The sequence below is a fragment of the Ornithorhynchus anatinus genome, chromosome 1 (assembly GCF_004115215.2).
Source record: "Ornithorhynchus anatinus isolate Pmale09 chromosome 1, mOrnAna1.pri.v4, whole genome shotgun sequence".
In the NCBI taxonomy this organism is placed as follows: domain Eukaryota; kingdom Metazoa; phylum Chordata; class Mammalia; order Monotremata; family Ornithorhynchidae; genus Ornithorhynchus; species Ornithorhynchus anatinus.
Window position 1 is genome coordinate 129833241 of NC_041728.1, and position 16098 is coordinate 129849338.

At 48.6% G+C, this 16098-nt stretch overlaps 1 protein-coding gene across 1 annotated transcript in view; it reads left to right on the top strand.

The window, feature by feature from the left end:
• The window catches only part of FYTTD1 (forty-two-three domain containing 1), a 41228-nt gene that overhangs the window by 19044 nt on the left and 6086 nt on the right, over positions 1-16098 (top strand). The window contains exons 4-7 of the mRNA XM_029062039.2: positions 2655-2767; positions 3458-3554; positions 8503-8564; positions 15222-15296. Coding sequence (XP_028917872.1) covers positions 2655-2767; positions 3458-3554; positions 8503-8564; positions 15222-15296 — 347 coding nt within the window. The remainder of the gene's footprint in view (positions 1-2654; positions 2768-3457; positions 3555-8502; positions 8565-15221; positions 15297-16098) is intronic.

The following is a 16098-nucleotide window of genomic DNA, read 5'->3' on the forward strand; positions in this document are numbered from 1 at the left end:
TCAACTTTTATTAGATTCTATCATCATCATCGATGGTATTTATTGAGTATTTTGTACAAAGCACTGTACTAGGCTCTTGCTAGAGTACAATACAACAGAATTGATAGACCTGTTCCCTGCTCACAATGAGTTTACAGTCTAGAAGTGAGACCGACACGAATATAAATAATGTATAATATGGTCGACCTGTTCCCTGCTCATAATGAGCTAACAGTCCAGAAGCGAGACAGGCACAAATATAAATAATTTATAATATATAATATATGGCTATGTACATAAATGCGGTCAGGCTGAGTGTGGGATAAATATCAAATGCCCAAAGGTCACAGATCCAAGTGAATAAACTACAAAGAAGGGAGAGCAGCAGCATCCTCTGCCTCACATTGTATCTCTGACCTGAAATGTCCTTCCTCTTCATTGGCAACCGACAAGTACTCTCCTCTCCCTCAAAGCTTTATTGAAAGCATGTCTCCTCCCAGAGGCCTTCCCTGACTAAGCCCTCTTTTCCTTTTCTCCTGTTCGCTTTTGCTTCACCCAACTTGCTCCTTATATTCATTCCCCCCTCCCAACCCCACAGCACTTAGGTACATATCTGTAATTTTATTTATAGTAATGTCTATACTATAGTAAGTTCGTTATAGGCAAAGGATGAGTCTGTTATGTTATATTGTACTCTTCCAAGCATTTAGCACAGTGCTCTACACATACAGCAGGTGCTCAATAAATACAATTGGCTGAATGAAAGTACTGGGGAAGAAACTGTTGGAAAGTGAATTGACTGAAATTGGTGGTCAAGGAGGGAAGAAGGCGGGGGCAAGTATTTTAATAAGGTACAAAGGGATGGGGTCAGAAGTGCAGGTGGAGGGGGTCGATTTGGAGAGGAGGTGAGAGTTCTCTTGAGGTATTGCGGAGGTATTGAGGATGGCACAGGAGGAGGGGGGATTGGAGGGGAGGTTTTAGGGAGATCATGCCTGATGGTTTCAATTTTGTTAATGAAGCATGTGGCCAGGTAGCCCTTAGTACAGTGTAAGTGCTCAATAAATTGCAATGACTGATTGAGTGCTAGGAGGCCAAGTTGGCCCACATCCCACCTGCCTTTCCAGCCCTTCCTCCCCCCACAGGCCCCATGGGTTAGATGTGCTTGAGAGGGTACAACAGAAACATGACACGTATTCCCTCTCTACCAGGAGCTTACAATCTAATGGGGCAGGCATACCAACAAAAAATTATTTATAGTGAAAGCAGGAGAAAAACGCGGGTAGAACAGTTAAGAACACAACTTGCTTAGGAAGAGCTAACTGAAATAATAAATGAGTATACAGTTAGCTCTGCATAGGTGCATCAATGCTGAAGTTAGAATTAAAATACGTGTGCGAAGCGGAGCCATTGGGTTGATTCGACCGAGGTCTTTGGAGTAACTGGAGGTGGTTTCCTGGAGGAGGTGGGATTTTAGGAGGGCTTGGAAGATGGGCAGAGCTGGGGTCTAGACTGTAAGCTGCTTGTGGGCAGGCAACATATCTACCAACCTAGATTACAGCAGACTTTCCCAAGTGCTTAGTAAAGTTCACTGCACACAGTAAGTGCTCAAAAAATATGATTGATTGAGGTGGGTGGAGGTAGGAAGTTCCAGGCTGGGGGTTCCTGTTAGGTCAAGAAGTTGAGGCACAGGGATGTTATGACTTGCTGAAGGTCACACAGCAGGCAAGGAGCAGAGCCGGGATTAGAACCCAAGTCCTTTGTCTTGCAGGCCCATTCTCTTTCCACTTGGACATTCTGTTTTTCTGCCTTTCATTGCAGTGCAGGCCATCTAGACTGTAGGCTCCTTGCGGGCAGTAAATGTGTCCATAGTAAGTGCTTAGTACATACCAGTGATTGATCGAATTATTGTCATGCCACCTAAAAACGACAATTATCTGGTTATTGGATTTAAGACTGCTGCCATTTATGTCTTTAAAAAAACGAAATGGAATTCTCTAGGCTTGCGCTATTCTAAAGGAAAGACGATTTTCAGAAATTTCCCGAATCACTGAAAATTCTCTCGCTTCTTCCTAAGCCTAAATGATTTATAGTGCCTAAACATGATTAATGATTGAGTTCCAAATAACTTTATTCAGAACACCAAGATGAGTCCGAGCAAGAACTTTGTTTCTGCTAATGGATATATAAAAACTTACTTTTTACATGTGAAGTAGAGTATGCAATTCCCACAAACAGGTTCTTCCGACATAACATCATGTTCTATCCTGACAGTCATCTGACAAGCATTCTGGATTTCTCTGGCAGCCTCCCATCCAAAACATATAGGGGAAGCGCATATTGTCAGAGAGCTGGCTATACTTGAATTAAAAAATGTATTCCTTGAAATTACCATGTAAGCCTTCTGTCATTACAGTGAAGCATGTAATTTTTTTATATGTTCACTTATTTATTTTAAAGGTGTACCTAAGCATCGTGAAAAATTAGTACTGATTTATAGCCTAAAAGGGAAAATTGTTCTATCTTCATTTATTTTTTACATTTTTGACTTTGTACAGAGGAATGGTCTATCACATACTCAAACTGCAGCTGAGCACTTTGAAATTGCAGAGTTTCAGCTAATTAACACATACTCAAAGGGGAAACTCTAGTAACTCTTTTATTTTTATTTCTTAAAGAACACTCAAAAACAGTTTCCAGTGCTAAAAAGGAAGACAAATCTTCAGAGGCAAAATGAAGTACAAAGCCATCCAGTTTCCATCCTCAGGACACGTAATCAGTTAAACAGAAGGTGAGAGATCAAGGAGAGAAGAATCCCAAAATCAGAACAGCAGTCATATGAAAGCTTTCAGCGATGGGGTTTCCTGTGTTTAACAATAACAATATAGCTATCCCAAACCGTTGTTAAGACATCATTGTACATCCCCTAAATCTCTTGGCTCTTCAAAATTGCAAAATCTGGCAAGGTAAAAAGCAGTTTACTGGGCACTTTTATCTGCACCAGACAGGCCCCTCTCCTGGGTCTTTGAGTAGACACTCACGTGCTTGAAGTATTTTTAAAATACAGAATAAGATTTGGGTGGCACGGAGTTCGTATTAGCCTTATTTGGTCCAGATGAGTTCTTTGGTCACTATGTGATTGCAGGGATTGGTCTCTCTTTGTTTCTGTACTGTAGTTTCCAAGCGCTTAGGACAGTGCTCTGCACACAGCGCTCAATAAATATGGATGAATGAATGAATGCAATTTCAGCAGAGGTAGCCCAGTACTGTACTGTTAACGATTTTGCCCCTGGTTTTATTGAGTTCACACTTGCTTCACATTTAATAACCTGAAGTTCATGGCACTGAACCGTGAAAATAATTCGGCTTCCATCTTAAATTCTTACTTTTATTTGAGGTTAATTAGATGACTTTTTCTTCTTGAATATAGGTGTTAATTCTGATAACATTCACTGTGGATTTTTGTTTTTTAATATTCCAGAAATAGTGTTACAGGCAGCTTTACCAGAAGTGGATATAAATTAAGTCAGCAAAAGGATATACGTCAAGCAACTTTTCTCTTCAGAAGGGGCCTGAAGGTATGAAAAAAATGCTGTGGGGTGTTCTTTATTTAAAGGGAAAATCTCCTTAACATTGGCTTTAAAGCACTCTAGCACCTTGGCCCCGACCCCACCCATCTTACCTTACTGATTTCCTACTACGACCCACCATGTTCACTTCATTCTTATTTTTTTTTAATGGTATTGGTTAAGTGCTTACAATGTGCCGTGCACTGTTCTAAACGCTGGGGTAGATAGAAGATAATCAGGGTGGATACAGTCCATGTCTCACACGGGTCTCAGTCTTAATCCCCATTTTACAGATGAGGTAACAAGCACAGAGAAGTTAAGTGACTTGTCCAAGGTCACAAGGCAGAAAAGTTCCTCTAACACCAACTTACTGTACCTTGATCTTGTTTATGTTGTCACCAACCCCTTGCCCACATCCTGCCTCTCTCCCTCTTCATGTCTGACATGATCACGCTCTCCCCTCCATCCTACCTAGTAAGCGCTCAGTAATTACAGTCGTAAAAATCTGCAACCCCTGGCATTGATGACTTATAATGGTAATGGGACAAATCAGTGAGAGAGAGAGAAGAGAAGCGTGTGTCAGTCAGACAGTTACTGTGTCTGTGCTAAGCATTTGGAAGAGTACAGTGCAACAGAGTTGGTAGATGTATTCCTTGCCCACAAAGAGGTTAAACTCTAGACTGGAAGGCAGACATTAAAGTAAATTAATGATACAAACATGAGTGCTGTGGGGTTGAGGGTAGGGTGACTAAAAGGGTACAAACTCAAGTGCAAGGAAAATGCAGTAGGGGAAATGAGGGCTTAATAATAATGTTAATATTTGTTAAGCGCTTACTGTGTGCAAAGCACTGTTCTAAGCGCTGGGGGGATACAAGGTGATCAGGTTGTCCCACGTGGGGCTCACAGTTTTAATCCCCATTTTACAGATGAGGTAACTGAGGCACAGAGAAGTAAAGTGACTTGCCCAAAGTCACACAGCTGGCAAGCGGCGGAGCTGGGATTAGAACCCATGACCTCTGACTCCCAAGCCCGGGCTCTTTCCACTGAGCCACTGTGCTTAGTCGGGGAAGGCCTCGTAGGAGACGTGCTTTCAATAAGGCCTTGTTTGGTGGGGATAGTGATGTGAAGGGGGAGGGAGTTCCAAGCTAGAGACAGGATGTGAGCAAGGAGTTGGCAGTGAGATGAGATAGACAAGATTGAGGTAGAGTGAGTAGGTTGGCGTTAGAGGAGTGAAGTGAGTGTGCTGGGTTGCAGTAGAAAATCAGCAAGGTAAGATAGGAAGGGGCGAGCTGATGGAGGGCTTTAAAGCCACCACGAGATCTAGTCTAGTCCATGTACATGTTCAGACTCAGGAATCGCCCTCTGCCCGGGCGTGGAGGTGGGAGTTGATTCCAGTCTCCACTAAAGGTCCCTCCTTCTGTTTAAGCTCTAGGAAAGGTTTAGGGAAGGCAGAGCAGAGGGGGGAAAAAAGAAGGCAAGAAGAGGAAAGGAAAGAGGTAGTGTTCACCCTCCACCACTGCAGACATTTCCTCTTCTCATCATCCTCTTGCAATTCGTGCCAGCCATGGTGGGCAGCGGAGGAGAATCTCCCCAGCCGCTGTCATCCCCAGCTGTTGGAGCGGTAGCTCTTTCTCAAGGGGCGGATGTGTGGCTACCTCCACCTACACTGCCACTCTTCAGCTGTGTGACTGTGGGCAAAGTCACTTAACTTCTCTGTGCCTCAGTTCCCTCATCTGGAAAATGGGGATGAAGACTGTGAGCCTCACGTGGGACAACCTGATTACCCTATATCTACCCCAGCGCTTAGAACAGTGCTCTGGACATAGTAAGCGCTTAACAAATACCAACATTATTATTATTAATACACAGAGTGGGGAGTGACTTGGTTTAGCTGACAGTATAGCATTTTTGGTGGAAAAGGGGGACTTGGCCTTAACCATCTCAATCTTGTACCCTTTCCCTCTCAATTTTGGTGACCATAGGAAAACGCGAGGTCACTTGCCCATCACACTCTAGGAAGAGTGAGGGATAGAAACTGGGCTTCCTCAAGCTTGGATGCAAAAAAAGCCCAAGCATTTCAAGTGAGCAAGAGTGGCTGGAAATCAGTGCCAGATAGGCCAACTAGAGTCTCCAAGACAGTTGCATGTCTTTTCTAAAACTGTCCAGGAATGCCTCGATTCAAAGCAGCTTGGCTCAGTGGAAAGAGCACGGGCTTTGGAGTCAGGGCTCATGAGTTCGAATCCCAGCTCTGCCACTTGTTGGCTGTGTGACTGTGGGCAAGTCACTTAACTTCTCTGTGCCTCAGTTCCCTCGTCTGTAAAATGAGGATTAAGACTGTGAGCCCCACGTGGGACAACCTGATTCCTCTATGTCTACCCCAGAGCTTAGAACAGTGCTTGGCACAAGGTAAGCGCTTAACAAATACCAACATTATTATTATTATTATTATTATTATTATTATTATTATTATTAACTTGCTTATGGCTAGCCTAAGAGTTGTGGTGTTTTAAGTGCTTAGTTTGTGTCAAGCACCGTACTAAGCGCTGGGGTGGTTACAAGATTATCAGGTCCCACACAGGGTTCGAGGTCTAAGTAGGAGGAAGAACAGGTATCGAATCCTCGTTTTGCAGATGAGGCACAGAAAAGCGAAGTGACTTGTCCACAGTCATACAGCAGTCAACTGGCGGAGCTGGAATTAGAACCCAGAATCTCTGACTCCCAAAGGAAAGCCGTGGTTTGTCTTATGGGAAGGAAGGAGTTCCAAAGCAGAGGAAAAGAGGGAGGGGATGAAGCCAGAAGATTTGAGAGCAAGGTACAGCCAGAAGGGTGGCTGGCTGGCTGACACTCCCAGGCCCTTGGTCTAGTCTAGACAGAAGAGAATGGGGTGCATGCTCCAGGAGATTTTCTGGCTTTATCAATCAGTGATATTTGTTGAGCGCTTGCTGTGTGGAAAGCACTGTACTAAGCGCTTGGGAGGGAACAGTAACAGAATTGGTAGACACCTCTGCCCACAAGGAGCTTCAGTCTAGAGGCGGAGGCAGACATTAAAATAAATTACAGATGGCAGACATGAGTCCTGTGGGGCTGAGGGTGGAGTGAATAAAGACTAGTCAGGGAAGCATGTGGCCTAATGGAAAGAGCACGGGCCTGGGAGACAGAGAACCTGGGTTCCGATCTCCATTCCGCCACTTCCCTGCTACGCGATCTTGGACAAGTCACTTCTCTCTGCCTCAGTTCCCTCATCTGCAAAATGGGAAATCAATTCCCGTTCTCTCTCTTACTTAATGAGCCCCATGTGGCTGACAGTGTCCAACCTGATTGATTTAGAACAGTGCTTGACACATAGAAAGCGCTTAACAAATGCCATTAGAAAAAATCCAAATGCAAGGGTGAAAGGATATGTGTATGAAACGGTTTTGTTCTGAACTCCTTGTGTGGGATGGGGATCGTGAGCATTGATTGCTCCGGTGCTTCCTGAGCTTCTTGAGATTTGGTCCCTCTCTGAGAGCAGGGAGGGAGGACCCTCTCTTGTGGCTGTTAGAACTCAAAGGAGGGTTAAGTAGCGTGGCTCAGTGGAAAGAGCCCGGGCTTGGGAGTCAGAGGTCATGGGTTCGAATCCCGGTTCTGCCACTTGTCAGCTGTGTGACTTTGGGCAAGTCACTTCACTTCTCTGTGCCTCAGTTCCCTTATCTGTACAATGGGGATTAAGACTGGGAGCCTCACGTGGGACAACCTGATTACCCAGTATCTACCCCAGCACTTAGAACAGTGCTCTGCACCTAGTTAGTGCTTAACAAATACCAACATTATTATTAACATTATTAGATGACTGGTAGCTGTCGTGAGCCTCCAGTTCATACCAACCAGGACCTTCCTCGCCCAGGGGAGCCTCAGTGACACATAGCCACAACTCTGATCACCAAGGTTACTGTGGAAAGCGTTTTGACTTAGTTTTACCAGCGTGCAAGGGAGTGACACATACACTCGCTCACCCACTCCACTCCACAAAGGGTTCAATACAAGTCTGTGGTCAAAGGGAGCCTGGTGTGTCAGTGCTGCTGCTTTCTGCTTCCAACTGCTGCTCTCCTGCTACTTTCAGCATGCTTCCTTCTTGCTTCTCTGTATGCTTCCGCTCCTTCTGTGTGCCTCTTTGCGTGCCTCTGTGCTGCTTCTCTCCGTGCGTGTGCTTTGCGTGCCTCTGCTCCTTCTCTTGTTGGATCTGTGTGTGCCTCCTCGCGACTCAAAACGGCTGCCTTTTATCTGCCTTAGGCTCAAAGCTGTGGCTCTGTGTAGCAGTCTTTGATTGGTCCAGGTCCATTACTGAGTAGAAATTTACACTATTATTTTCTTCATGTACACTAGGGATCTTCCAAAAACCTGAAGTCTGCGGGGGACAAAACAGCTCACTAACTCATTTCCCTCTAGACTGAAAGCTCATTATGGGAAAGGAACGTGTCCACTTATCCAGTCACTTATTGAATGCTCACTACGTGCAGAACACTGTACTAAGTGCTTGGGAGAGTACGAGAGCTTAGTAGAATGCTCTGTACATTGTAAGCACTCAATAAATACCTTTGATTGATTCTAATGCCACCATGCCCGATAGCCTATTACTACCTGACAAAAATCTCATAATTTTCTCTCCCTAGAGGGAGAGAAAGCCCCGCTTCTCTCCATGCTTCGCCCCCACAGGCCCACAGTCACCCGCCATCAAGTAGAGCCCATCAGTGCCTTCACGAATCTCTTCCTTCTTGTTGTTCGTGGGATAACAAACAGTCACTAGTAAGGCCGCTTATTGTGAACTCACCACAGTAGCTTGTCAGACTTGGGTAAAGTCACAGCAGTCTAGTATATGAAATAGCATTGTGACCCCAGTTAGTTTTGGCTGCAGCAAGAGAAGGAAGAATAAATCAAATCTCTTGTTTTCTGTCGTAGTAACTGGTTTGTATTCTTTCAGGTGCAGGCCCAGGTGCATCCAGAACAACTTGCAGATAGGCCAGCGGCAAAGAGAACTCGTCAGTAAGTTTCAACCCATAATTATTATTTCAAAAAAGAAATCATCTTGCCCAAAAGCACAAACCCAAAACACATGAAATCAGGCTGGGTCCCAAGCTTACCAACTGAATGCTACACTGAATAAATTACACTTCAGGAATTTCCATCTGGAGAGATATGAGATAAATTTTTGCCAGGTAGTAATAGGCTACCAGGCAAGGTGGCATTAGAATCAGTCAATGGTATTTATTGAGTGCTTACTATGTGCAGAGCATTCTACTAAGCTCGTGTACTCTCCCAAGTCATTAGTACAGTGCTCTGCATGTAGTGAACATTCAATAAATGATTGAGTAGATTAGTGGACACGTTCCTTTCCCATAATAAGCTTTCAGTCTAGAAGGAAATGTTAGTGAGCTGTTTTTTCCCCTGCAGATTTAAGGTTTTTGGAAGATGCAGTAATCCCTAGTGTACATGAAGAAAATAAACCTTATCCTGCTCCATGGCAGCAGGCTCAGCGTCTCATGTACTGTTGCCTAAAATGGTGTTTATCTTTTAATATCTTCCAATGGAGCTTTATGGTTCTGATGTCCAGATTGACATCATATGTCTGATTGCCCTTGGATTTGTTTTAGCTGCTATGCCTAGCTTGAGAATTTGATAGTGGGTATTTGAGAGTCAGTGACCTCACATTGTAACAATTTTCCTGTTTTCTGGGTCGTAGCTGAAGTACCCTTAGATCACCTGCCTAGTGGTCCTTCTGCTCCGGGATTTTTTAAACCTTTTTTAAGCCATGTATGTTGCTTTAATTTTGCTTTGCAAATAAATTTCCTCTTTGACTCAGAGCAAGTAACTGTTGTGCTGAGAGACTATCAAAGGGGCTGAGGTAGTGAAGAAAGTGATATAATTTATTCGATCCGTATGAGGCAGCGTGGCCCAGGAGACCCTGGTTCTAGTCTCGGGTCTGCCGCTTGCCCGCTGGGTGCCCTCGGACAAGTTACCTCTCTGGGCCTCCGTTTCCTCATCTTTAAAATGGGGATGAGGTGATCGTGAACCCTGTGTGGGACAGGGATTGTGTCCCAACTCATAATCCTGTATCTATCCCAGTCCTTGGCATATAGTAAGCCTTTACTAAATAAATGCCTCTGCTTTTATTGTTTGATATTTCTTGAGTAGGCTGATGAAGTAAAATGTGTTTGAGCTGATGCATTTTTTACTATTGGTTTCTAATTAGCAAGGCTTTTATAATTGCTATATAGAAGTGGAAGAATAGAAGGCAGAGCATAAATATGGACATTTATCAGCAAAGTGCCTTTGCACTCCTGAGTCTGTAGAAGACCAGGAGGGATTGGAACAGACTTTATAAGGACAACTCTGACAGGCATCTTTGTTTAACTTGTTGGCTTTTGCCAACATCCTCCTTCTTCCACTCCCAAGCATCTCTCTGGTGGCGTGGCCTTCATTCAATAGTATTTATTGAGCGCTTACTATGTGCAGAGCACTGTACTAAGCGCTTGGGATGAACAAGTCGGCAACAGATAGAGACAGTCCCTGCCGTTTGACGGGCTTACAGTCTAATCGGGGGAGACGGACAGACAAGAACAATGGCACTAAACAACGTCAAGGGGAAGAACATCTCGTAAAAACAATGGCAACTAAATAGAATCAAGGCGATGTACAATTCATTAACAAAATAAATAGGGTAACGAAAATATATACAGTTGAGCGGACGGGTACAGTGCTGTGGGGATGGGAAGGGAGAGGTGGAGGAGCAGAGGGAAAAGGGGAAAATGAGGCTTTAGCTGCGGAGAGGTAAAGGGGGGATGGCAGAGGGAGTAGAGGGGGAAGAGGAGCTCAGTCTGGGAAGGCCTCTTGGAGGAGGTGATTTTTAAGTAAGGTTTTGAAGAGGGAAAGAGAATCAGTTTGGCGGAGGTGAGGAGGGAGGGCGTTCCAGGACCGCGGGAGGACGTGACCCAGGGGTCGACGGCGGGATAGGCGAGACCGAGGGACGGCGAGGAGGTGGGCGGCAGAGGAGCGGAGCGTGCGGGGTGGGCGGTAGAAAGAGAGAAGGGAGGAGAGGTAGGAAGGGGCAAGGTGATGGAGAGCCTTGAAGCCTAGAGTGAGGAGTTTTTGTTTGGAGCGGAGGTCGATAGGCAACCACTGGAGTTGTTTAAGAAGGGGAGTGACATGCCCAGATCGTTTCTGCAGGAAGATGAGCCGGGCAGCGGAGTGAAGAATAGACCGGAGCGGGGCGAGAGAGGAGGAAGGGAGGTCAGAGAGAAGGCTGACACAGTAGTCTAGCCGGGATATAACGAGAGCCCGTAATAGTAAGGTAGCCGTTTGGGTGGAGAGGAAAGGGCGGATCTTGGCGATATTGTAGAGGTGAAACCGGCAGGTCTTGGTAACGGATAGGATGTGTGGGGTGAACGAGAGGGACGAGTCAAGGATGACACCGAGATTGCGGGCCTGCGGGACGGGAAGGATGGTCGTGCCATCCACGGTGATGGAGAAGTCTGGGAGCGGACCGGGCTTGGGAAGGAAGATGAGGAGCTCAGTCTTGCTCATGTTGAGTTTTAGGTGGCGGGCAGACATCCAGGTGGAGACGTCCCGGAGGCAGGAGGAGATGCGAGCCTGAAGGGAGGGGGAGAGGACAGGGGCGGAGAGGTAGATCTGCGTGTCATCTGCGTAGAGATGGTAGTCAAAGCCGTGAGAGCGAATGAGTTCACCGAGGGAGTGAGTGTAAATGGAGAACAGAAGAGGGCCAAGAACTGACCCCTGAGGAACTCCAACAGTTAAAGGATGGGAGGGGGAGGAGGCTCCAGCGTAGGAGACCGAGAATGATCGGCCAGAGAGGTAAGAGGAGAACCAGGAGAGGACAGAGTCCGTGAAGCCAAGGTGAGATAAGGTACGGAGGAGGAGGGGATGGTCGACAGTGTCAAAGGCAGCAGAGAGGTCAAGGAGGATCAGAATGGAGTAGGAGCCATTGGATTTGGCAAGAAGGAGGTCATGGGTGACCTTAGAGAGAGCAGTCTCGGTAGAGTGGAGGGGACGGAAGCCAGATTGGAGGGGGTCTAGGAGAGAATGGGAGTTAAGGAATTCTAGGCATCGATTGTAGACGACTCGTTCTAAGATTTTGGAAAGGAAGGGTAGTAGGGAGATAGGACGATAACTGGAGGGGGAAGTGGGGTCAAGAGCGGGTTTTTTTAGGATGGGGGAGACGTGGGCGTGTTTGAAGGCAGAGGGGAAGGAGCCCTTGGAGATTGAGTGGTTAAAAATAGAAGTTAAGGAAGGGAGGAGGGCAGGGGCGATGGTTTTAAGAAGGTGAGAGGGAATGGGGTCCGAGGTGCAGGTGGAGGGGGTGGCACTTGCGAGGAGGGAGGAGATCTCCTCTGAGGATACTGCAGGGAAGGATGGGAAAGTAGGGGAGGGGGTTGTTGGGGTGGAGGGGAGAGGCGGAGGGGTGACTTTGGGGAGCTCAGACCTGATCGTGTTGATTTTCGTGAGGAAATAGGTGGCCAGATCATTAGGGGTGAGAGATGGGGGAGGGGGAGGAACAGGGGGCCTAAGGAGAGAGTTAAAGGTCCGGAACAATCGGCGGGGGTGACGGGCATGGGTGTCGATGAGGGAGGAGAAGAAGCTTTGCCTGGCGGAGGAGAGGGCAGAGTTAAGGCAGGAAAGGATAAATTTGAAGTGTGTGAGGTCGGCTTGGTGCTTGGACTTTCGCCAGCGGCGCTCAGCAGCTCGAGCATAGGAGCGTAGGAGGCGGACGGAGGAGGTGATCCAGGGCTGTGGGTTAGTGGCGCGAGAGCGGCGGAGGGAAAGGGGGGCGAGAGAGTCGAGATGAGTAGTGAGGGTGGAGTTGAGAGCGGAGACCTGATCGTCGAGAGTGGGAAGAGAGGACAGGGCGGCAAGGTGAGGCGAGATGCTATTGGAAAGACGGATGGGATCGAGAGAGCGGAGGTCTCTGTGGGGCAGTAGCGAAGATTTGCAGGGGGAGGGAGTGTGAGAGATGAGGCAGGTGAGAAGGTTATGGTCCGAGAGAGGGATTTCAGAGTTGGTGAGTGAGGAGATAGTGCAGCGGTAGGAGATGACAAGATCGAGGGTGTGACCGAGTCGGTGAGTGGGCGCGGTATGGTGGAGGAGGAGGTCGGCAGAGTCGAGGAGGGATAGCAGGCGGGCGGCAGAGGAGTCGTCGGGTACATCCGTATGGATGTTGAAGTCTCCAAGGATCAGAGTGGGCAGAGAGAAGGAGAGAAGGAAGGTGAGAAAGGGGTCAAGGTGGTTGAAGAAGTCGGAGGTGGGACCGGGAGGGCGGTAGATGACGGCGACAAGTAACTGGAGTGGGTGGTAGAGGCGAATGATATGGGCTTCGAAGGAGGGGAAGGAGAGGGAGGGGGGAGGAGGGATAGTGCGGAAGCGGCATCGGGGCGAGAGGAGGAAGCCGACGCCTCCTCCCTTACCGGTGAGTCTGGGGGAGTGGGAGAAGGAGAGGCCTCCGCTGGAGAGAGCGGCGGCGGAGACCGTGTCTTCGGGAGAGAGCCACGTTTCCGAAAGGGCGAGGAGGAGGAGAGAGCGGGAGAGGAAAAGGTCATGGATGAAAGGTAGCTTGCCTGTAACAGAGCGGGGGTTCCAGAGGCCACACTTGAAAGTAGCTGTGGGTGCAAGGGGAGGAGGGGGGGAGGGGCGGGGGGAGGGGAGGGTTTGGATGGGAAGGAGGTGGCGGGGCCCTGGACGAGGAGAGGGGATGAGGGGTGGCGGTGGGACAAGAGGACTGGGATGGGGCGTGGGTGGGGAAGAGAGAAGGGGGGAGGGGGTGAAGAGGGGGTTAGGTGGGGGGAAGAGTAGGGGGAGGGGGAAGAGGGGTAGCGCTGGTAAAGTGGGGTTCTAGGGCGGGAGAGAGGAGGGGGGGAGGAGACAGAGGAGAGAGCGGGAAAGAGCTGAGCGAGAGAGGGGAAGGGGAAGGGGAAGGGGAGGATAGGAAGGGGCGGGAGGGGGGGGGGGGGAGGAGGGACATGGCGAGGCCAGAGAGGTGGGTGGCAGCACTGACAATAAACAGTAATAAACGAAATCGGTAATATAGCAACATGATACAATATGATACAGTACAGTGGTGCTAATATAGCAACATGATACAGTATGATACAATATAGTCGTGTTAATAAAAGGGGTGATGACCAGGGTCGGGGGTAGACTCGATTAAGGGGCGACCTGATCAAATTCAAAATCTGACGACAATAAACAATAAAAAGCGAGATCGCAAATATAGCAACATGCTACAGTAAGGCACACTACAATAGTGTTAATAAGCAGGCGATGACCAGGGTCGGGGGACGAGCCGACCCTACCCGATCAGACTCAAAGTCAAGCGGCCAGCGGCCGAGAGTGTCCCAGAGCTCATGACCAAATAACCCTGTGGCGGCGGGGGGGCCCTGAGGTTGTCCGGGGTGGGTGGCGGCCGTAGGCGGCGGCTAAGGCAAGGTAACATGGTGAGAACAAGGACGTCGTCGCCCGGGGCGGGGGCGGGAGGGATGAATCACCTCAAGAGGGAAGAGGGAGTGAGGCCTTCTCAAAATGGCCGCCTCAGGCAGAGTGGGGGCTTCCTAAAATGGCCGCCTCGGGCGGAGTGGGGGAGCGGTTGGGGAGCACAATGTCCCCGGGCCCGAGCAGGGGGACACAATGTCCCCCGAGGACACAATGTCCTTGGGGCCGAGAAGGGGAGCACAATGTCCCCAGGATCGAGAAGGGGAGCGCAATGTTCCCGGGCCCGAGCGGGGGGGCGGGGGGGGTGGACTGGAAGCTGGTGGCTGGGGGTCTGTGGGGGCGAAGATCCGTAGTGTCGGAGTTCCCGAGCGGGGGTGCGGAGGTCCAGGTTGTGAAAGGCTGAGGCGGGCGCGGTTCCGGACGGTCCGAGGCTCAGCTCCCCGGTGGAGGCGGAGGAAGCGCAGATGAGTCAGCGAGCGGTAGGCGAAGGGGGGCTTGTCGGGAATCGGGGCAGGGGCCGGGTGGGCCGAGGTTGCGCCTCAGGGGAGCAGAGATCCCGGGCCCACGTGGTAATGGCTCCAAGGGTCCGGGCGATGACAAGGCTCAGTTTCCCGGGAGAGGGGGGGTGGTCTCGGCGTGGATGAGTCGGCGGTCGGCGGCCAAAAAGCCGCTAAAGTCGGCGGTCGGTGGCCAAAAGGCTGCTAAAGAGCTAGGCTGGAAACGGGGGGCAGGCAGCCCAAGGAACCACCGCCTGGGAGGAGAGCTCCCGAGTCCATGTGGTGGTCGATTCAGCCCCAGGGGAGCAGAGATCCCGGGCCCATGCGGTAATGGCTCCAAGGGTCCGGGCGATGACAAGGCTCAGTTTCCCGGGGGAGGGGGCTGGTCTCGGCGTGGATGAGTCGGCGGTCGGCGGCCAAAAAGCCGCTAAAGTCGGCGGTCGGTGGCCAAAAGGCTGCTAAAGAGCTAGGCTGGAAACGGGGGGCAGGCAGCCCAAGGAACCACCTTGTGAAATTGGTGTCTTATTTATGACTACAAGATCTTGGCTCTGAATTCAGTCTAAACCTTCAGATTCATGAGAGTTTTGTGATTGTTGAAATGAGTTCATTTTTATAATAAAGGCACCTTAGGAGTGTGGGTTTCCTGTGAATACCAAATGAGGTACTCTCCATTTCAGTAAATAAAATCTTTGCCCGTTTAATTCAGGTGGCGGACTTCCACCACGAATGGAGGAATTTTGACTGTATCTATTGACAACCCTGGAGCCGTTCAGCCCCCAGTGTAAGTAAATATTTAACCTTTCCACTTCTTTTATAGTTATAACTGTGACTTCTCAATATTTTCGCCAGTAGAAAAGCTTTGGAATGAAAATTTACCATGCAGTCAGTAAGCATAACACAGTCATGGTGAAGTCCTTTGTACTTCCAAGGTTTCTTGGCTTTGGTGTAGGATTGGATGGTCTCAGCGCCCAATGTGGTAAAAGGAAGGAAGCAAGATGTAGGGTAGCGTAGAATAAGAAAGTGGGTGAATTCTTTTATATATTGAAAATGGAATAAATCCTTTTCATCAATTTGCTTTTTTAAAAAACAGATGAGGTGAAAAGACCAGGAATATCTCCTGCCTCTTGATTTTTGGGTGTCAGTTAGTTGATCATATTTATTGAGCACTCACTATGTGCAGATCACTATACTAAGCACTTGGGAGAGTACAGTATAACAATAAGCAGGCACATTCCCTGCCCACCACGAGTTTACAGTGTAGAGGGGGTGACAGATATTAATATAAATAAATTACAGATATGAACATAAAGGTGGTGGGGCTGGGAGAGGGGATGAACAAAGTGAAAGAGAGCAAGTCAGGATGATGCAGAAGGGATATGAAGAAAAGGAAAGCAGGGCTTAACCAGGGTGTGTCGGGGGGCTGACGCCATCAGTTTTAAACCCAATCTCAGTGGGAAAAAGGCTCCCTGTCACACTTGTGTGTGTGTCTTCTTCGTCCTGTGTGTGTTTATGTCTGCATTTCTCTCCTCACAGCCTGTACCCTCATGTCCACTTCCTTGACCATTTGGCTGGGGATGAGGGTC